Source organism: Vigna umbellata, chromosome 3 (genome assembly GCF_029865625.1).
Source record: "Vigna umbellata cultivar VRB3 chromosome 3, Vumbellata_1.0, whole genome shotgun sequence".
NCBI classification, from domain to species: Eukaryota; Viridiplantae; Streptophyta; class Magnoliopsida; order Fabales; family Fabaceae; genus Vigna; species Vigna umbellata.
Genome location: NC_142167.1, coordinates 6,176,377 through 6,198,958, shown reverse-complemented (window position 1 = coordinate 6,198,958; position 22,582 = coordinate 6,176,377). Strand labels below are relative to the sequence as shown.

The 22,582-nt window shown below is 34.8% G+C and overlaps 1 protein-coding gene and 1 long non-coding RNA gene across 8 annotated transcripts; one reads left to right on the top strand and one right to left on the bottom strand.

The window, feature by feature from the left end:
- Positions 1–7,190: 7,190 nt before the first annotated feature.
- On the top strand, positions 7,191–19,709 carry LOC124821440 (uncharacterized). 7 transcript variants are annotated; one of them, XR_015784904.1, is made up of 10 exons: positions 7,191–7,897; positions 9,142–9,333; positions 9,410–9,544; positions 11,159–11,245; positions 11,334–11,405; positions 11,886–12,090; positions 12,732–12,850; positions 16,744–17,005; positions 17,096–17,350; positions 18,925–19,062. XR_015784904.1 is itself a non-coding variant. In XM_088109076.1 (9 exons), the coding sequence occupies exons 2-9, from the start codon at positions 9,205–9,207 to the stop codon at positions 18,972–18,974; spliced, it is 1,059 nt and encodes a 352-aa protein (XP_087965202.1). In that variant the 5' UTR covers positions 7,195–7,897; positions 9,142–9,204; the 3' UTR covers positions 18,975–19,118. The 7 variants fall into 7 exon arrangements, 6 of the variants coding, with proteins under 6 accessions (XP_087965202.1, XP_087965200.1, XP_087965199.1 ...); XM_088109076.1 differs by lacking the exon at positions 17,096–17,350 and having other exon boundaries at positions 7,195–7,897; positions 18,925–19,118; XM_088109074.1 differs by lacking the exons at positions 16,744–17,005; positions 17,096–17,350 and adding an exon at positions 19,405–19,709 and having other exon boundaries at positions 7,243–7,897; positions 18,925–19,262.
- Positions 19,710–19,809: 100 nt separating this feature from the next.
- Positions 19,810–21,562, bottom strand: LOC148201498 (uncharacterized). Its single transcript, XR_015784905.1, has 2 exons — positions 20,898–21,562; positions 19,810–20,347 (listed from the first exon to the last, which is right to left on the bottom strand). It is a non-coding gene; the product is annotated as an uncharacterized LOC148201498 (long non-coding RNA).
- Between the last annotated feature and the right edge of the window lie 1,020 nt (positions 21,563–22,582).

The window sequence follows — 22,582 nt, the reverse complement described above, 5'->3', positions numbered from 1 at the left end:
TGAGGTTAATCTAGTACTATGACAAGGGAGGAATCCAATGGTTAAATACTTTGAAATAATGTTCATCAACACTTCTAGAAAGCAAATCAAATAGCTGAGGGTGATTATAGAAATTTTTCTGTATCTGCTTGCGCCTCTCACTCGATAGAAAGAGCATGTATAGGGGAAATGAGAAACATTGCCTTCATAACATTAGAATCGAATCTAGTAGGATGAATTTAGTGTTGAAGAGTATAAATGTTTTTTTATAGGTTTTAATTCAAATGTTATTGGACCCTTTGTCTCTTTCATGAAGTGAATTTAGTGTTGAAGAGTATAAATGTTTTTGATAGGTTTTAATTCAAATGTTATTGGACCCTTTATCTCTTTCATGAAGTGACAGATAGTGTTTATTATTAGGCAGTTTCTTCCTGCACGTTCCTTTCCTTTTCCTTTTGTTCTTTTTTTTTTTCTTCCTGCATCCCATAAAATAAAAATTGATGAATATGGGTTGGGTATCTTTTCTTATTAAATGCAACTTAATTTAAATATATTTAAAAATAACTCACTAAAATATCAAATTTTCTGATTATAGCAGCTTAGCTAAAAAAATAGAAAATAATTAACCAACTAACGCTCATTGGCTAATTTAAAAAAAGAACAAATATAAAATCCTCTTAAAATCATGCAACTAACAAGACACTTTTTAACAATCCTCTTTGTCTTAGAGGTTGCAAACTTCTAGTTCATTCCTTAAGAATTAAAATATGTTTAGTGAAAAAATTTGGTAAATATGTCAGCAGTTTGATTTTCTATGTGACAATAAACTAAACATGCTTTACCACTTTCTTGAACTTCTCTTAACGAAACAACTGTATATTAAAATGTTTGGTCTTCCCATGAAATATAGGATTATATGAGATTGAAATTGCTATTTTATTATCAACAAAAACTTATGTGCATTTATCTTGCTTCATACTCAAATTTGTTAAAATATTTCTTAATCAAATAACTTGATTCATAGCTGCTATAGTTGAAATAAACTCAGCTTCTGCTGTTGACTGAGCTACAACATCTTGTTTCTTAAAGCACCAAGAGAAAACACCTGAACATATATTAAAACAGTATCTTAAAGTACTCTTCATATCATCCACTGTCAGAGAAACCAGATAATTTAAAGTTTTGTACCTTGCAGTACTTAACTCCATAATTGACAGTTCCTTTGATGTATCTTACAACTTCTTTCCTGCCTTCAAGTGCAGTTCAATAGCACAATGCATAAATCTTGATAGCAAGCTAACTGGAAATAAGATGTCAGGCCTTGTGGATGTAAGATGCACTAGACACCTAATCAAACTTCTAAAATAAGCTTCATCAAGTTTATTAGTTCCATCCTCCTTGATAAGTTTCTTTTTTTTATTCATCGGAGTGTTCATTGGTTTGCATTCACCAAGGTGAAATTTCTTAAGAATCTCCTTTGCATATTTTTTTGTTTTGGCATATAAAAATCTCGTTCTTCTTTTGAGTGATCTTCATGCCTAGAAAATAAGTCATAAGGCCAAGATTTGTCATTACAAAGACCTTCTTCATGTCTTTCTTAAATTCTTCAATTAGTGCTAGGTTGCTTCCTGTCATCAAGACATCATCAACATATAATGAAATAATTAAAGTATTAACACCGGCATGTTTGACATAAAGTGTAGTTTCAGATTCACTCTTTTGAAAGCCTAAGTGTAATAAATGATAATTAATTCTAGTGTACTACACTCTTGGGGCTTGCTTTAAATTACATAAAGTCTTTTTTAGCAAGTAGACTTTATCTTCTTGTCCTTTGATCAGAAAACCATCTGGTTGTTCAACATAAATTTCCCTCTGCAGAAAACCATTAAGGAAAGCCGACTTGACATCCATATGAAACACTTGAAACCCCTTTAGTTCTATAATGGCAAATAGTAGCTTAATTGTATCATGTCTTGCTACTAGAGCAAAAGTATGTGAATAATTTATCCTAAATATTTGAGAATAACCTTTTACAACAAGCCTTGATGTGTGCTTGTTTACAGAACCATCACGGTTGACATTTTAACCTAATGACATTTTTGTCATAAGATCTCGAAACTAGCTCTCAGGTTTGATTTTTCTCAATCGTAGATAACTTCTCTTCCATTGCAGCTAACCATTTCTCCTTCATAGAAACTTCTTCAAAATTGACAAGCTCACAAATAGATATACATTGTATTTTTGATAGATATCAAAGAGTAACCTTATTCCTCGAACAGGTGGATCATCTATAGTGTCTTCAACCTCCAATTCAGTGTTCTGACTTTTCTTTGAATCACTCCAACACAAGTTTTCATCTTCCATGAAATTCACATCTCTACTTATTAGAAATTTTCTAGTTTGAGGTTGAAAAATCCTATAAGCTTTAGAAATTGTGTTGTAGTCAATAAATATTCCTGCTTCAACCCTTTTATCAAGCTTATCACGCTTAATCTGAGGTATATTTGAGTAACACAAGCAACCAAATACTTTAAGAAAGTCCAAAGAAGGTTTAAAACCAAACCAGACTTAAAAAGGATTTTGATTTTGCAAGGCTCGTGTCGGAAGCCTATTTTGTATGAACACAACTGTATTTGTAGCTTCGACTCAAAACTTCTTTGGTAATTCCTTTTAATGAAGCATGCACCTGACCATCTCAATGGTTGATCTATTTTTCCTTTCATTCACTCCATTTTGTTGAGGAGTGTAAGGAGTCGCAAATTGATGCTCAATCTCAGCTTCATCACAAAATTATTAAAATTGATTTGCTATGTACTCTTTTGCATTGTCCGACCTTAGGATTTGAATATGACAATTGCATTGATTTTCAAATAATGCTTTGAATTTCCAGAACACTGCAGTTACTTTTGATTTGTATTTAAGAAAGAAAATCAGCACATTCTTGTTAGGTCATCAATAAAAACAATATAATAAAGAGTTCCTTTTATGGATGAAGTTCTTTGTGGTCCAACAACATCAGTATGAACTAGATGCAATTTTTGACTAGCCCTTCAACTACTTTTAGGAAATGGTTTCCTTATTTTCTTCTCAAATCTACAAGCCTCACATTCAGTTGGTTTCTCTGTTAAGGAAGGAACTCCACAAATGAATTGATTTGTTAGCATGTAGTTCATTCCAAATGATGGAAATGACCCAACCTTTTATGCCAAAGATTGACTAAGCTTGTTGTTATTGGAAATAAAATCTTCTCCTCCTTCATTGAATTAAATGAGAAACTATTGATCCTCATCTTGACTTTAAACATTTCAAGGCCTATTGGATCTTTAATTGTGCAAACTTTATCTTCAAAGATAACTTTGAACCTTTTTTCTAGTAATTGTCCAACACTAAGCAAGTTTTGGTTAATTTTAGGTACATAAGAGACATCATAAAGGGTTTTTGTACCTATGCGAGTTGTTATAGCTATTGAACCCTTTCCTTTTACTGAAATTTGTTCATCGTTTCCAATTATGACGCATTCAACTTCGTTCATGTCCAAACACTTGAACAATTCTTTGTCATAGGTCATGTGGTTTGTGCATCCGCTTTCAATCAACCAAGATTCAATTGAACTGTTGCTAGAGAAACAAGTAGCAGCAAAGAGTTGGTCTTCATTTTCTTGCGCATTTTGTGCATCACCTTTAGCTTGTTGGACATTTGCTTTGCAGATTACAGCTTCATGAACGATTCGATTGCACTTACTTCATGACCCATTTTTTCGCAATGTTGACAAGGTGGATTCTCCGACAATGGTTTAACAAAGTAATCCTCTTCCACAGCTTCCCATAAATCCAGTCCCTCTAGATAAAACTACATTTTTACAACCCACATATCATAGTCTTCAATGTTAAAGATGGGAAGTGTTACTGGAAAAGAAGTTGACTCTCCTTCCATTCTAGGTCCTTTAAGAAAAAAGGACTATAGATACCAATTGTTGGTATTAGAGAATTAAAACAAATAAATATTGATTAGGAGTATCTTTTCTTATTAAATGCAACTTAATTTAAATACATTCAGAAATAACTAACTAAAAGATTTTATTCTAGCATTACTAATGACTTAGCTAAAAAATAGGAAATAACGAACCCAATTGACTAATTTAAAAAAAAATGAAAATTTTCTAAAATCATGCCACTAATAAGAAAATTTTCAACATACCCTTAATTAAATTATATTAAAAACCCTAATTGTCTAATCTCCATCATTCTTCCGCTTTCTTCTTTCACAAATATATCATTGCACCTCCCCTATCTTTAATATTGTGCGGGCTAGGTTTTGGGTTGTTTTTGATTGGTGGTTGTGGAGGTATTATGTGGAGCTGGGATTTGGATTGTTTCTGATTGATGGTTGTACGGGGTTGGGTTTAGATTGTCTTTGATTGGTGACTTTGGTGTTGTGTGGTGTTGGGGTTTGGATTGTATCTAGAGGTGGTTGTAGAGGTGTTGTTCTTGGAGGTAATGTTGTCTAAGATACCAAAGTTATGATCCATGGTTCAAGTGAGAATGATGTAATCAACAAAGAGCGTGTGATTTCAGAAATTTGATTTGTTAGATTTTGCAATGCTTGATGAATTAATTAGTTTGTGATTTGTAAAGAAGTGCAATACAAGATGGAAGAGTCATTCTTGATTTTGGCTTAGGTGTTCCCTTTAAGCACCTTTCCTCTTCTTCCATTTTTTCCAAATTTGTTTTCCAGAAAAAAAAAGATATAAATAATTCTTCTTTTTAATGAATTTAATATATATTTTTAATTTAAAAAAAGTTATAAAAAATAAAAACAAGAATAAGAAGAAGTAAGTCCAAGTCATGTATTTATAAAAAAAATTATAAATACATCTAGAAAACCTAATTCATAAGGTATTTTTTTGAGCTGTGAAAATGGGTCACAACCCGAGGGCCAACCCGGCCCATCACGGGTTTGAACCGGGTTGGGTTTGAAAAAATTATATTTTTTTTATGCAGGTTCGATTTCAACCTGGCTCATTTAAACCCGGCTTATGCAGGTTGAACCTGTGGTAGGCCAGGTTGGCTCATCAACCCACCTACCTAATTTTATTTTATTAAAATTTAATTTTAATTTTATAAAAAAATATTTATTATTTTATTTTTGTTTGAAAAAATTATTTAAGTTTCTTATTTTCAAAATGAATTAAACACCCATGTTGGGAGTGAAATTTGGGAGTAAAATTTGTTTATATTTGAATTATAGAAAGTTTGTAATTTTTTTTATTTAAATAAAATTGTAATTAAGTGAGTTAGTGAGCCAACTTGTTTACCCACCAACCCGTGGTGGGTTAGGCCGGGTTCGAATTTTTATGGCTCGCTAATAAATGAGCTGGATTGGGTTGGCTCACTAAGTGACCAACCCGTGGTGGGCCGAGTCGGGTGAAGCCGGGTGGCCCGTTTTGACAGCTCTAATATTTTTGATTTGAAAATTCATGTTGGACATTGTTTCGGAATTTATTTTTATATTTTAGAATATTATTTTGGAAAGTATTTTCGACAAAAATATCTTTTGAAAGAAAAAAAATTCAAGTAGTATTTTGATTTTTTCTTTTATATTTTGGAATATGTATTTTGAAAAGCATATATGTGCAACTAAAGCTTTATCTGCTTACAAGCATATAGTGAAGGAGAATTTATCTCCACTATGTTTGAAGAATTTTGTAGAAATTAAGGTAAGATAATAAGCAAAATGGAGTTATTGAAAGAAAAATCAAAACCATAGTTCATTATATATTGATTGAAAGACATGTTTCCAAAATATTTTGGTCTGAATCAACAAAATGGTATTTTCATGTTCTCAATAGAAATCCTATAATAACGGTGTAGGACAAAACTTCTAATGAATGGAGTGAAACCATGTGTTGATTATTGTTGGGTATTTAGATGTCTAGTTGATGTTCATACGCCAGACTAGTAGCAGATCAAGTTGGACGACAAGAGTAAGATATGTGTTCTTCTTAGGGTTAATGATGTATTAAAGACATACAAATTATTTGATCTAGTTAATAAAAATTATAATCATCATAGATGTAATATTTGAAGAATAGAAAATTTGGAATTTGAAGTAGAATGAAGAAGAAAATTAATAAGATATTTTATATTGGGGAAAACGAAGACTATTGAGTGACACCAACGAACAACCTAAAGAGAATGAAGTAGAAAATGCGAAGCAACAATAAATAAAGATGCCAAATGCAAAAAATGTTGGAACAAACTTCAAACAATTTGAAGCCTACATTAAGTCTTATATTCCAACACTTGAGATTCCAATTGAAGGAAGAGCTCGGAGGTGCAAGATAGAACCAATTTGGATGGTCGGTTATGAAAAAGGATAAGGCTTATATGATGATGATAACGTAAATGTAATGCTAGTAATTGAAGATGATATAATAACATTCAAAGAGGCTGGCAAAAGTAAGAAGTGGAAAGATGTAGTAATGAAATAAATGAAGTCAATAGAAAAGAACAAAACATGGGAGTTAATTGGCTTGCCAACAAGAGTAAAGCTGATAAGAGTAAAAAGGATATTCAAAACTAAACTTAAAGAAAATGGAAAAATCGACAAATTTAAAGCAAGACTAGTAGCAAAAAGATATGTACAACAACATAAAGTGGACTACATAGAAGTATTTGAATCAGTTGCCAAAATTGATACCATGGGCACAATACTTTCAATGGTTGCACAATATGGTTGGAGTATTTTCTAGTCAGATGTGAATAGTTTCTTTTTGCATCGAAAACTCAAAGATGAAATACATGTGCAACAACAAGTTGGTATTGTGAAGATAAATAAATAAGAGAAGGTGTACAGGTAGAAATGCATTGTATGTGATAGACGGGCCCAAGCCCAATTATCTTAATGTAGTATTTCTTTTATTTTTATTAAAGCATGTGTAAAAGGTGTTAGGTATGTGATAGATAGGAGGGACTGTTAGTCTTATATATAGACATGCTACCACCTCTTGTAAGACACTTTTGAGAATATCGAATTACATTTCTGTAGAGATGACTCCATAACCAATTCACCCTTAAAAGTCAAGGATAAAGAATCCAAGGGATTCTCCCCGGCCACCTTTCATTTACCACCTTACCATTATATTTCATTTCCCATCAGATTTCACTTCTACACACAACCATTATTCTCACTAATCCGCTTGTGGCACATCCCGCTTCAGCCACATCTTCACGTCGTCCTCACAACACGTCTTCATTCACACTCAGTCTCGAAACCTCTTTCGAGCGTCACATTTCATTCGCGTAGCACCACATCTTGTGATCTCCCTTGACCCAAACCCTATTTCCACTCTCTCTCCCCGACGACCGCCATTTTTGGTTTCACCCTCACTAAATCTCGACTCCATCTCGAATCCAAACCAAGGACAACCTCTTCCATCAGGTTTGTCTTCCACGAGAGAGCCTCCTCCATCAACCATTTTCCTCACAGATCCACCATCACAGCATCAAACTGTACGCCTTTCTTCTACCTTTTAAACTCACTCGCGTAGACCTAACCCTCATCTGCTAGGGTTTACTCAAACCTTTACCTTCTATGCCTCTTGACCGATTGAATCTTTGTTTACCTTCATCTCTACTGGTTAAATGCCTCGTCTCAGTGATTTCATCGATTGAAACTTTATTCGAGCACCATTTCACCTTCGATCTATGTTCTCCACCGATTAAACCCTCTCCTACCTCCATCCCTAAAGTTTCCATCGAACAAACCTCCAAACCTAGGGTTCTTAGTTCTTCAACTGTTTCCACTACCTCATTTGCTTCCTCTGCTTCTTTCCGCTATGCATCAATGTTAAGGATGCCTCGAGGAGTCGAAATCGCTCAAGTTCCATCTTCTCCTCGGAGCGTCGTCCATCAGTATGGTAAGTATTCAGTAACTTATATTGATGGATGAGTCAACTATTAAACCTACTTCGAATGTTGGTGTCAATGACAAAGAGGACTACGTAACTCAGAATGAAGTTGAAGATGATAAGGAAAATGTTCAACTTAATAACAAAAAGGATAAGTCAACAACTTCTGATTCTTTGGAAATATTTTCATAGGATTGAGGGTTGGTGATGATGGAAAGAGAGGACAAGTTTTAATGGGTAAACCAAAAATACATAATGGGTAGTAAAAAATATATGGCATTCCCATTTGAAACTTCACTTTAAAAATGTAGTAAACCTAAATGTGAAGCTGTGAGGTAAATGATTCTGGACGAGTACGAAAAGTTGAAAGCCAGAAAATAAGTTAAACGGTTTCCTATAAGATATCTGTAACTTTAATTATTTAGCCCGACAACTAGAGCCATAGACTATTTCAGTCAATTTCAGTTTGTTTTCATGTAAATTTCCATGCATATTTGATTTTATGACAGAATAAAAGAATCAAAACTTATGGACCAACTCATCAGTCCGACAATCCACAGTCAAGTTGCAAATTTTAATCCATTTTCAATTGACAGGTTAGTTCGACTCAACCCATTTTAAGTGGGTTTATATCGATTCAAATTTAAACAAGTCCGATTAACTCATTTTGTCTCCCTAATTCATGCCCAAACCTATAGAATCTCAATGGTATTAGCTAAAAGAATATTTAGATACTTGAAAAGGACCACTCACTTGACATATATTACAATAAAGGGGAAACAAACACAAATATAATTGTTTATACAGGCAATAGGTTTGTTGGAGAGAGGAAAAATTCTTATGAATGTTTATTTTTCTTAGGGTCTTGAACACTTTCATAATCCTCTAAGAAGCACCTAATGATAACATTGAAGTTGAGCATATAATTACTGTATTCTGTGCATGTCAATGCATTTAGATTGAAAAGGGAATAAAGAATCTTGATTTTAAAGAATAAAAAAATACTGTGGTTTTATGTGATAATTATTTAACCATCGAATTATCTAAAAATTCAACGTATCATAGAAGAACTAAATACACTGATGTTAAATTTTATTGTTTTAGGATACCTTGTTAAGGATGAAAACATTAAATTGAGGTACTGCAACATTCAAAATTAAGTGACTGATATAATAATAAGTTGTCTATATTTCATGTCATTTAATTTTTTTTATTATCAATTTAATATAATCTTCTCATAAATGGGCACATAGACAGATGGAGTAAGAAACATAACAGTGTAAGACAGCGGAACTCTTGTCCGTGAGTAGCAGAAGATGGAGTCTCTGAAAGCAGCTATTCCAGAAAGCCTGAAGCGAGCGATAGGGGATAGCAATGTTGAAGATCTTCAAAGCACGTGCACTTTTCTTCATCGCTTCTTTCTCCACTTCGACCCATTTCACAAGGTAAACCACCTAAATCTTCTCTATTCCCAACCAATAATCCCTAATTTCTTGTTCCCACGTATTGCTGTGATTCCAGATTATCGCTCAACTGGCTGATCCAAAGTATGGTCTGTGCGGTAAGAGTAAGGAAGATGCCTTGAAATCCAAGCAGCTTGGTAATGAATGCTTCTCCAACGCAGATTATGCCAAGGCCTTGGACTGCTATACTCAGGTTTCCTCGTCTTTTGAAATTTATATTTTCCTTCAACTGTTCTCTCTCATGTAGGTGATTGGAACGTGCCGTTCTTTCATAGTCAAACACCTTTAATGAATTGGACTGCTTTAATGAATCAGTTCTTTACTTGACCCCTTTAGTAAACAAGTTCAGAACAGTTCGAAACTAGTGTGGATATTTTTGTTAGTTTGTAAAATCCGCTTCTGAAGTGCATTATGCAGTTGTTCTTTACTTCTACTTTTCAAAACATACACCTGTACATGATAGCATACACACATACCGGACTTGGGCAACTATAGGAGCTTTTGCTACCGCACATTGTTCATGGCAGCATCTCAAATAGCATTGTCAGAGATGATAACGGAACTACTAGTACCTGCAAGCAAGTTATTGTCCCGAAGTCATAAATTAAAAAACAAAAAGCATAAATTGAGGGTAGCAAATTTGGTAACATGACATATGAGGTTTGGACACTTTACACTTTATAAGCTATTTGCTTCCAAGTTCCAACATTCAAGTTACTTTAACAATGTTATCCATAGATCAAATTGTGGATTGAATTTTACATGACTGTCATGTGTGTACATAGGGTAGAGGTTTTGTGTAAATGTATTTCCATACTAATAAGTATTTTGTTGTAAGTTCTTTTCTTTCTAAGATGTAAAATAGAATAACTCAATCGAAGATTAATGATCATTCGATGGAATGCATTGTATGCCCCATAATAGGCTGCTCTCTTCTCTTTACTTGGAGTTAATGACCATTAATAGTTATTAATTTGACATCAAAGAAGAGTTCGACCCAATGTTTTCTGTCCCAGTGATACAGGGTTGAACTTAGAAATATAAATGAAGATTGGGAATGATAAGCTTTCTGTTCTAGAAACAAAGGGCTCTACAATTCATATAAGTATATACATTAGGAAAAATGGGTGAAACTGTTATGATGTCTTTGATGCTTCCTTCAATTTGTGAAGTTAATCTTGTTAATGTATGTACACTCTCTGTATTAGTAAGGTCCACAAGAAATTTACTTGACGTTAGAGTGTGTTAGAAAGGTTTGTATAAAATGTGTTGATAGCATTCTTCATGTTATAACTGATTAAAAATATACATGAAAAGTTAATTTATGAAATTTAGGGTTAGATAGGCTTGGCTGGCCTGAATAATAGGAAACAATTTTTTTGGGTTGTCTTGGAATGAAATGGGATTCCATCATTCTTCTGATCAAATTTCGGTTCCCTTAGGACTGCTCGTTCTAGTGTAGATTACCTATCCGAGATTGGGAAGGTTACAATCCGTTTCCATCCCATCCAACAAAACATTTCTTAAAATAGTCACATTTTTTTTCCTTAATATTTTATCCTGATATAAAACATTTTTAAATCAGCCAAAGTGTAAGTCTATTATATGACATTGGGAACCAATTTTTTTATTCTTGTTTTATTGTGTTTAAGTGAAGAAAACTTATTAATCATGCTCTATCAAAATAAAAGTAATAGAACAGATTTATAGTTTTTTTTTTTTGTTTTTTTTTTTTAAGTTTGTTTGAACATACTGTCACTCATTCTTTATAAATATTCCTTACTTGCTCTTCTAATATGATGGATAGGCATTGCGCAAGGCTCCATTAGATGTTGGTGATATGAAAAGTAATCTTGTTGCAACATTATATATCAATCGAGCTTCTGTATTGTATGTAAGTTCCATTTTAAATTTAGCCCTTAGTCCTTAACCATAATCACTAAAAATGAAAGACTTGACAATGCAGAGTATGTTTCCTGCAGAGAATGAGTCTTTTAGTAGAATGCTTGCGGGATTGCACTCATGCTCTTCAAATTTGTCCAAGCTACGCAAAGGTGAAAATCAGCTGCAGCAGTTACCTGTTTTTTCTGTGTTTAACTTTTATATGTAGTTATCCATCTTTATTGAACATGTTGAGTTCTTGCATTTGTACTAGGTTTGTTGTAATATGTGCAATAATGTTTGTAGATCAAGTCATTCATGAGTGGTTAAAAAGAAATTTCAATATCTTTTTACTCATTACTTTGTAGTGTTGTGGAAGTGTACATAAATGAGTTTAGTAGCAAAAAGAGCATTTTCATTTCACTTTGTCTCATTGCGGTATCTGAAACTTTATTGGAGTTGTCATAGAATTTCTGTTATTAACGTGATATTTTTACATGATTTGTTTCTTCATCCTAAATAATCAATATTTGTTGTGGTGCAAATGATCTTTTTGAAATGTGAGATGTAGGTTGCTGTGGCAAAAAATATGGATGCGAACTTAAATTCTAGTTTCAGTTATTCTTTTATTAATTTACTATTTTTTCCAAAAGGCATGGTACAGGAGAGGTAAGGCAAATGCTTCATTAGGAAATTATAGAAATGCAATTTGCGACCTAAATGTGGCCAAGATTCTGGAACCTTCAATGGGTGGAAAGAGACAAATAGAAGGTGAACTGAAAATTCTTTTAGACCAATGCAAGAGCACAAGTGCGATGGTACAGATACAACATAAGGAGAACAGCTGCAATACTGTGGGTAAGAAGCTTTCCTTGTTTAGAACTTGAGCTGTAGACGCTAGTAAGTAACTATCTAGTTGGTCAGGCGTTGTTGACTGCAGTTTCATTATGCTTATAGCATTGAACTATGTTTAAAGTGACATCTTGCATTCTAAATTGTTAGATCATAAGCACACAGGGTTTATTGTATAACTGTGTGAGTAACTTCTGTAGGAAGATTCTAGTATTCTCTAGCCAAGGTGTCTATTATAGGCTTTCTGTTATAGACTAACTTACTTGTGGAGTCAACACCTACGTACCCTAGATTCTTGATATGGGTATGATACAATAAACAGGGATACGGGATGTTCTTTAACAATCAAGATACTATGCGACTTACTTATGCCAACTAAAAATGCATGCATGTAGAACCAAATGAGGGGAAGCACCCTATGCAACAAAACTAGAATTAGCACATGAATAACAAAACTAGAATTAACGCATGAATAACAACTAAATTAACGCATGATATGGGTATGATCTTCTACTCTATCTATTTTAACTTCTTTCCTTTCTGTCATGTTCATGGGTCCCTTCTGTCACCTATCCTTGTATACACTGAAAAGACCTTGTTTTTCACACTTCCTGGATATACTAAGATGGTAAAGTGCATTGTGGCAGGTGAGATGCCTCAAGTAAAGCTACACTGTATCTCCATTCCTGATAAAGGAAGAGGCATGGTCTCATCATGTGTCATTTCACCGGGTTCTTTAGTTCACTCTGAAGAACCTTATGCTATGGTAATAAACAACTATATTCTCTGTATATTATCATTAAATTTATTATTATGTCCAATTTTAGTGATGTTAATGGCTTCATTTTTTTGGGTAGTGCTCAATTAGTTCTTTTAATTAATTTTTGGTTTAATACCTCTTTTGGTCCCTCGAAAGGGGGCAAATGTTCAATTGTGTCCTACGTTTTTTAAGAAGTTCAATATGGTCCCAACTTGTGTAAAAAATGTGTAATTAAATCCTTTTTGGTCACGGCGTTAAATATTTAACGATGAAACTGCTCCTCTGGACTAAACTTGATGAGCTGTTCATTTTTTCTCTTATGTGGCATGGTGACGGGTCAATTTTGAATTTTAAAAAAAAATTGCTTGACACATCATCTTCTTCTTCCACCTCCACCAATCCTGAATTTAGGGTTTCTTCTCTCACATCCTTGGAGAGGTACCTGAGGTCCTCTGGCAAATCATTTGCAGTGAGGATTTTCTTCTTGCCAATTCTGTCAGGACCCACAAACAGTACCTGATTTTCTTCTTGCCTCTGATTTGAGTTCAATATCCGATTTCTCAATTTCTTTCAACATTTGTGCTACTTCTCGCTCGCAGTTCTGCATACATTGCGGGCAACAAATTGATACAGCATCAGGATCTACGTTCTCAGAGCCACGCCTCAATGGAGAGATCGTTGTAGTTGGCAAGGTCTTTAATGGGGATAAAGACCGTGAAACAAAATCGAAAAAAGAACAGAAACAAAATAGAGTTAACATATCAGATAAGATTCATTTACCAACTACAATCCCAAGTTTAATCAATTCCATGAAAGAAAATGCTTTATCTCCATTCCATTAAACACGAAACACTAATCTTTATCATTTAATCTGATCTTGCTATGGAATAACCAGGGAAATAAGATTTTGGAGAGAGATCATCGGAGTTGGAGTGGAAATGGAGGTGGGAGCCGGCGGAATCGGAGTGGGAGGGAGAGACGTGCTTGGAAAGCTGGTGGGTTTTGTGGGGAGGAGAGGGAGAGGGGGAGGAAGAAGGAGACGACAACACATGACTTTGAGTAGCTCATCAAGTTTAGTCCAGAGGAGTAGTTTCATCGTTAAATATTTAACGCCGTGACCAAAAAGGATTTAATTGCACATTTTTTACACAAGTTGGGACCACATTGAACTTCTTAAAAAACGTAGGACACGATTGAACATTTTCCCCCTTTCGAGGGACCAAAAGAGGTATTAAACCTTAATTTTTTTAATGAATCGGGTAGTGCTCAATATGTTTATTTAATGAAAGAGAAATCTGAAATTTTGGCAATATTTGTGTCTTTTATTAATGAAATTAAGAACCAATTGGGAAGACAATTAAAATCCTCAGAAGTGATAAAGCTAAGGAATACTTTTCTGCAACATTTTCTTCATTCTTATCTTCCCAAGGAATTTTACACCAGTCAACATGCCCCCACACTCCACAACAAAATGGCATTGCAGAGAGAAATAATAGGCATCTCATTGAAACTGCACGCTCCTTGATGTTGAATACTAATGTTCTTGTTCATCATTGGGGTGATACAGTTCTTACTGCCTGTTTTCTAATCAATAGGATGCCTTCTTCCTCTCTTGAGAATAAAGTTCCTCACTCTATCATTTTTCCAAATGACCCTCTTTACCATGTCTCTCCTCTTGGGTGCACTTGTTTCATTCATAATGTTTCTCCAGGTCTTGATAAACTCTCTGCAAAAGCTATTAAGTGTGTCTTTTTGAGATACTTTCGCCTTCAGAAAGGGTATAAATGTTATTCTCCCTCAACCAAGAGGTATTATATGTCTGTTGATGTCACATTCTTTGAAGATACACCTTTTTTCTTGTCCTCCATGGAGGATCGCTCATTTGTTCAACAAATGTTTCCTCTTCCATCATGTGATCCCTTGGTTACTCTTGCTTCTTTACCTCAAACTCAAAATGCAAATGACATTGTTCCTCCACCTCTTCTTACATATCAGCGTCGGCCACAATCTCAAACTCCAAACACTGAAGATCCTCGAGACTCAGATCCTCCTTCATCAGATTCCCAAACCATGGATCCTTCATCCTCTTCACCCTCTCTTGACTCAGATAATAATTGGCCTATTGCCCTTCGGAAAGGTATTCGCTCTACTCGTAATCCTTATCCTGTTTATTATTTTTTGAGTTATCATCGTTTGTCTCCTCCATATTTCTCCTTTGTTTCTTCCTTATCTTCCATTAAGGTTCCTAATAATGTTCATGAGGCACTTGGTCATTCTGGATGGCGACAAGCCATGATTGATGAAATGCAGAGACTTGAACACAATGGCACTTGGGACCTTGTTCCTCTTCCTCTTGGTAAGAAGCCTGTTGGTTGTAGGTGGGTCTATGCTATTAAGGTTGGTCCTACTGGTGCAATTGGTCATCTCAAAGCTCGTCTGGTAGCTAAGGGATATACTCAAAGTCTATGGCCTCGACTATTGTGATACCTTTTCTCCTGTGGCTAAACCCAATACTATTCGTATTTTGCTTGCTATGGCTGCCATTCGCCATTGGCCCCTTTACCAGTTGGACATTAAAAATGCCTTTCTTTATGGTGATTTAGAAGAAGAGATATACATGGAGCAACCTCCTGGGTTTGTTGCTCAGGGGGAGTCTGGGTTAGTTTGTAAATTACATGGTTCCCTTTATGGTTTGAAGCAATCACCTCGAGCTTGGTTTGGTAAATTTAGTCGGGTTGTGCAGAATTTTGGATTGAAACGATGTGAGGCGGATCATTCAGTATTTTATAGTCACTCTTCTCCTGATAAATGTGTTTATCTTATGGTCTATGTTGATGACATTGTCATTACAGGAAATGACGTCATTGGAATTGCTCAATTAAAGAATCATTTGGTCAACCACTTTCAAACCAAAGATCTGGGTCAGCTAAAATATTTCCTTGGTATTGAAGTGGCACAATCAAAGGAAGATGTCATCATTTCATAAAGAAAATATACTCTTGATATTTTGGAGGAAACATGCCTGACAAATTGCAAGCCCATTGATAGTCCTATGGACTCAAATCAAAAGTTAATGAAAGACCAAGGTGAACTTTTCTCAGACCCAGAGAGATATAGAAGGCTTGTTGGAAAACTCATTTATCTTACCATAACAAGACCTTATCTTTCTTATCCGGTGGGAGTTGTGAGTCAATTTATGCAAAATCCACATGTTGATCATTGGAATGCAGGGATTCGCATTCTCAGATATGTAAAAAGGAACCCAGGACACGAATTGTTGTATGAGGACAAGGGAAGCACTCGTGTTGAGGGATATTGTGATGCAGATTGGGCTGGTTGTCCAATTGACAGAAGATCTACCTCAGGATATTGTGTTTTACTTGGAGGGAACCTTGTATCTTGGAAAAATAAGAAACAAAGTGTTGTTGCTCGATCTAGTGCTGAAGCTGAGTATCGATCTATGGCTCTAACTACATGTGAACTTGTGTGGATTAGACAACTCCTTCAAGAGTTGAAATTTTGTGAAAATGAGCAGATGAAGTTGTACTGTGACAATCAAGCCGCCCTTCACATTGCCTCCAATCCAGTGTTCCATGAAAGAACAAAACACATAGAGATTGATTGTCATTTTATCAGATAGAAGTTATTGTCAAAGGATCTTGTTTAATGAGTTTGTCAACTCTAATGAACAACTCGCAAACATTCTGACCAAATCTCTAAGGGGGCCTAGAATTCAATTTATATGTTCCAAGCTTGGTGCATATGATCTATATGCTCCAGCTTGAGGGGGAGTGTTGAAGTATAATGTTATTATTTTATATATGTCATTATATTAAAACTAAGAAGTATTACATGTCTGCCAATGTCACTTTCTTTGATACTTCTCTCCATTTGTTCAGGATGTTTCTATCCTCCAGCAGGTCCTTCCTATTCGAATGGCTGAGTCAAATAGCTCCACTGTCTCTGTCATTCCAAGTCTTGATCATAATCCTCCTGCACCCATTTCTCCACATACTGAGATCATCCCACACAGGGCCCCAATGGATACTCCACCTCCCCAAGGCAATGGTGAATCTTCTATTTCAGATTCTTCTCCCTCGTCACCTCCTCTCATGCCTCCTGGTGAAAATGATTCAACATGGCCTATTGCCCTCAGAAAAGGTATTCGTTCTACTCGAAACCCTCATTCCATTTATAATTTTCTTAGATATCATCGATTGTCGCCCTCCTTTTTTTCTCTTTTATCCTCAGTGTCATCTGTTGTTATACCCAAGAATGTGAAAGAAGCACTTGATCATCCTGGATGGCGACAAACTATGATTGCAAAAATGCTAGGCTCTTGACCATAGTAATACTTGGGAGTTGGTGCCCCTTCCCCTGAGAAAAAAGTGGTTGGTTGCCGATTGGTGTATGCAGTTAAAGTTGGCTCTGACTTTGAAATTGATCGGCTCAGACTGTGAAATTGATCGGCTCAAAGCTCGGCTTGTTGCAAAAGGTTACACTTAGGTATATGGTCTTGATTATTGTGACACTTTCTCTCTTGTAGCCAAGATGACTACTATTCGCCTCTTTTTTGCTATGGCAACCATTCGTCACTAGCCACTTCATCAATTGGATATCAAGAATGCCTTCCTACATGGTGATCTTAAGGAAGAAGTTTATATGGAGCAACCTCCTGGATTTGTTGCTTAGGGGAGTCTGGTATGGTATGCAAATTGCATCGATCTCTATATGGCCTCAAGTAATCACCACGTGCTTGGTTTTTTACTGTCATTATTCTCTTTGGAAATGTGTTTACTTAGTAGTATATGTTGATTATATTGTCATTACAAGAAATTATGTTGTTGGAATATCTCAACTGAAAGAGTACTGTGTGTAGACATATTCAAACCAAGGATCTTGGAAGTCTCAAATACTTCTTAGCATTGAAGTAGCGCAATCAAAAGATGGAGTTGTAATCTTTCAAAGGAAGTATGCTCTTGATATATTACAAGAAACATGCATGATTGATTGTAAACCGGTAGACAGTCCCATAGACCCAAATCAGTAATTAAGGACAGAAGAAGGTGAATTATTCTCCGATCGAAAGAGGTATAGGAGGCTGGTTGACAAACTGATTTATCTCACTATTACAAGGCCAGAGATCTATCCTTTGCAGTTGGAGTGATTAGTAAGTTCATGTAGGCTCCATGTGTTGACCATTGGAATGCTCTCATTCGCATTCTAAGGTATGTCAAAAAGGCTCTCGAGCAAGGATTGTTATATGAAGATAAAGGACGCATTTAAGTCTCTAGGTATTGTGATGCAGATTGGACAAGTTCGTCTATCGATAGACGGTTTACTACAAGATATTGTGTTTTTCTAGGAGGAAACATTATTTCATAGAAAAGTAAGAAACAAAATGTAGTAGCTCAATCAACAGCTGAAACCGAGTATAGGGCAATGGCGTCACTATCATGTGAACTTATATTGGTAAAACAATTCCTTCAAGATCCATATTATGAAAATGTATTGCGATAATCAAGCTGCTCTCCAGATTGCATCAAATCCAATGTTTCACGAGAGGACTAAACATATAGAAATTGATTGTCATTTTGTTCGTGAAAAGTTGTTGACTAAAGAAATATGTACTGAGTTTATTGGGTCAAATGATCAACTTGCGGATGTTTTGACCATGTCATTAAGGGTTCCTCGGATTGAGTTTATTTGTTCCAAGCTTGGTACATACAATTTGTATGGTCTAGCTTGAGGGGATTGTTAGGATATTTATCCTATTTATCATTATTATATTGTGTCAAGGGTTATCCTATTTATCTTGATTATATTATGTCTAGGGTTACTTATTTATTAAGATTATATTTGTCTAGAGTTACCTTACTTATCATGTACTCTTTGTATCAATTTATCCTTATAAATAGAAGATTATGAGAGGGATCAATCAAGCTCTCTAGACTTATTTTGCAATTTAATTCTCAAGTAGGTTAACAAATAAATTATCTCCCAATTCTTTATATATTTGTGTTTTGCTAGGAAAACAAACCTATTCTAGGAAGTTAACTTGATATTTTTTTATATTGCAGATAATTTTAAAGCAATGTCGGCAAACCCATTGCCATTATTGCCTGAATGATCTACCTGCTGATAGAGTTCCTTGTTTATCATGTTCAATACCATTGTATTGCTCCCACCAATGCCAGATACGAGCTGGTGGGCAAATGTTCAGGATGTACCCAGAAAAAAATGACACTTTTAAAAAATTGCCCAGTGATCTTGGAGAATATGCTTCTGAAGTTATCCAAAGCAATGATTCTGAACAAGAAATTGAGGATATTACTGAACATAAACATGAATGCCGAGGTGTACATTGGCCTGTGGTACTGCCATCTGAGATAGTTTTGGCTGGCCGAATACTAGCAAGGTTTTTGCTGAATAGCACGTCTGATAGTATTATAAACTTTGTGGAAAGGCTGGTATATTTTAAATGCATGTAGTTTTTGAGTTCAGTTCATTTTGTTGTGATTATATTATGACTAGCTGCATGCTTATGGCTTCTTATGCAGGAGCTTTCTCATTGTTACAAACATATGTCATCTGAAAGCAAATTGGATTCACACATATATGCCATTGTATTGTTGTATTGTCTTCAACACTCATGTGGAACCATGTTTTCCATAGACGGAGTCTCCATATCACAGGTTCTTTTGTTACTCCTCTGTGTACATGCATGCACATGTGGATATGTCTATTTGTTCTTTGATTAATAACAAAAGTTACAAAACCATCATATGCCATGTGTTGGGCATCATTTTCCCAATACGTTGAAGCATTTGTTGAAAAATGTAATTCATGTTGTTGCTTTCTTGTATTTGAATTATTAAAATAATCATATTCCGGTTCCATAAACGAAAGGGAAATGACAGATTGGAATTATGGGAATAAGATACCATGATAATAGTACACATTACTGATTATAAAAAACAGGTATGATTGTTCTAAACCCATCTCATTAGCAATACTCGTGATTAAAAGAATGTACAAGAATAAGAAACCATTCTATGGTAACTCTAACCTTTAGCTGTAAACAAGAATCAAAAACAGGTTGCAAGTTCACCAAGAAAGTGTATGATAAATCAAGAACAATAAAATTTGGAAGACAAAATAAAGATCGAAGATCGTCTGAACCAGTTGATGGGCATGACATCAGTATCAATGACTCAATTAGTGGGCATGAGACAGTTGTAGCAGACAAGCAGTCATCAGTTAGTTGGCTAGAATTCCAAACAGTAAAAAGTCAATCAGCATTGCAGAAGAAAGAGTCTAGCGATGTTCAGAGAAAACCATTAACAAATATTTTAGAAAGGATATATACGAAAAGGAAAATGATGTATAGATGACCTGCATAAGGAAGCATCGAGAGATGTTAAGAGTGGACAATTAATGAATGCTTCAGATAGTACACCACATCCTTTCAACTCAAGTGAAACCATATAAGGTGCTTCAATGCTAACAAGTGAGGCATGAAAAGAAAATACTTAGCCTACAACTTATGTAAATCAGATTAACAGAAGTTCATCTCATGCAAAACAGAAATGTTTTCTATGGGGAGTAAAACCTAGATATCTTACAAGCTTTATAGCTTGAAGAACGCAGTCAGGAAAACAAACAAGCAGAAAACTTCATATTTTGTAGTTCATATCAATCTTCAGTAGTCGTGATTATTGATTTAGCAGTATGTCAAATATTCAAGCATGCATTATGGTCATACTGATAAAAAAATATCCCTAATTCCAATTCCATAAACAAAATCAAATCACACAAATCCACAAACGCAACACCAGATCAACAAAACTTCAATCCTTCACCACAACGTCATTGAAATTAAGCGACTAAATCAAGCAACCAAAACAGTGAATTAAAGCGGTATCCGCCATCAAAATCCGAATAATCAAAAACAGTAATAAGAAATAACAGCAACAGCAAAGAAAGCAGTCCCAACGAAAAATGACAGATCAAAGTTTGTAAAAAGAGTAATTGAATGGAAAAGAAAAGAGACCTTTCCTGGCCAGCGATGTCCCAAATCTGAGCCTTGATGACCTTGGAATCAATACTCAAACTCTTGGTGGCGAACTCAACTCCTATGGTAGACTTGGCTACAAATTGAACTCGTTCCGCGTGAAGCGCGAGAGAAGGTTGGACTTTCCCTCGCCGGAATCGCCGATCAGAACCAGCTTGAAAAGGTAATCGTGGATTAGAACCCTAGGAGTTGTTATCGAGAAGCTGCTTCACTCCCAACAGCACAGACAACTTATTGTGGCTGCCACAAGAGAGGCGCGACGACAGAGGCAGCAGTGCTACGAGTGAGGCAGAGGCGGAGGCGATTGCACAGCGACAGAGATGTTGGCAGCAGCGACGAGGCAGAGGCGAGAGGCGGCAACAATAGCCCACGAGGAAGACGAAGCAACAATGGCCTCAAGGAAGATGAAGAACGACTTTTGCAAAAGGAAGAAGAAGGAGAACGCAAGAAAGAAGAAGAACGCAAGGCTAAGAGAATGAAGAGCGTAGGTTAAAATTTATGAAGTTAACCAAATAATACTACCTTAGTTATCAGAGCACCGATGCCTAAAGTACTCAGAGAAAAAACAAATATGACAATTAATTCAAATGCCTCAGTCAACATTATAACCGAAGCATGTGAATCTTTTGACACCATAGGACAACATTTAGTCATTTATGTTTTTTTAATACTTTTACTATCAATTTTGATTATATAAACATATTAACATTTAACATTTAGTTTATTAAATAACCTATATATACGTTATTTTTTCTTAATTTGGTTTCATTTGAAATTTTTTTCTTCCTCTACATAACTTTCCATTTTTTTCATTCAAATTCAATCAATGTTATGAAATTTACTTAAATTATTTTTCCTCTCAATAATTTTAAAAAATAACTAGTATTATATATAGAGATATTTTACATTCGATATTTTTTATTAGGTAATACTCCAATATGTAGTGAGAAAATAAATTTACTTCAGACTTAAACTCTGATGTAAATTTAGAATGTTAGATGATCCTGAAATAAATTATATTGAATCTAGACAATCTTAATGTAAATTTATGTCAGAATTAGATAACATCGGTGTAAATTTATGTTACACATAGACAATATCAACATAACTTTACTCATTCTGCCAAGCAATGTTTTACTCTTTATATGTTGAGAATCATGTAATAAAAAAATAATCTCTGTAAGTGGAAACACACTCATAAATAAGAGTAAACAATATAGTTCAACCTTTCAAGACCTACATCCACGAATAATCAACAAAAAAAAAACACTTTATCACATAACATGTAATTTTTCAAAACTATAAACCTTGTGATTTTTTTAGACCAAAACTACAAACTCTTCGTAGAGCAATTTTTCTAACAAAAATTACAAACTTTCAATGACACATAACTACCTAAGTCTTTCATATAAACCTATTGAGTTACAGTGATAATTTAAAAAATAACTCTTTATTTTTACAATGTTTTTCTACTGCTTTCTTCTTCATATTATTTCATATAGGACTTTGTGAATATTTACTTGAAAATCAACAATAAAAATGGTGCTACGACTCTATGAGAAATTACAATACTAGTTTCTAAAGGCATTTGTGTTACAAGTCTTTAGAAAACACACACTCTACAACATTCATGAATCACTTTTTTCATTTCTTGTATATTTAGA

Excerpts from the sequence above, each read along its gene's own strand:
- LOC124821440 (XM_088109071.1), top strand. The coding sequence starts at position 9,205 with ATGGAGTCTCTGAAAGCAGCTATTCCAGAAAGCCTGAAGCGAGCGATA. Across the intron at positions 9,334-9,409 it reads ACTTCGACCCATTTCACAAG|ATTATCGCTCAACTGGCTGA; the intron begins GTAAACCACCTA and ends CTGTGATTCCAG. Across the intron at positions 11,406-11,885 it reads TTTGTCCAAGCTACGCAAAG|GCATGGTACAGGAGAGGTAA; the intron begins GTGAAAATCAGC and ends TTTTTCCAAAAG.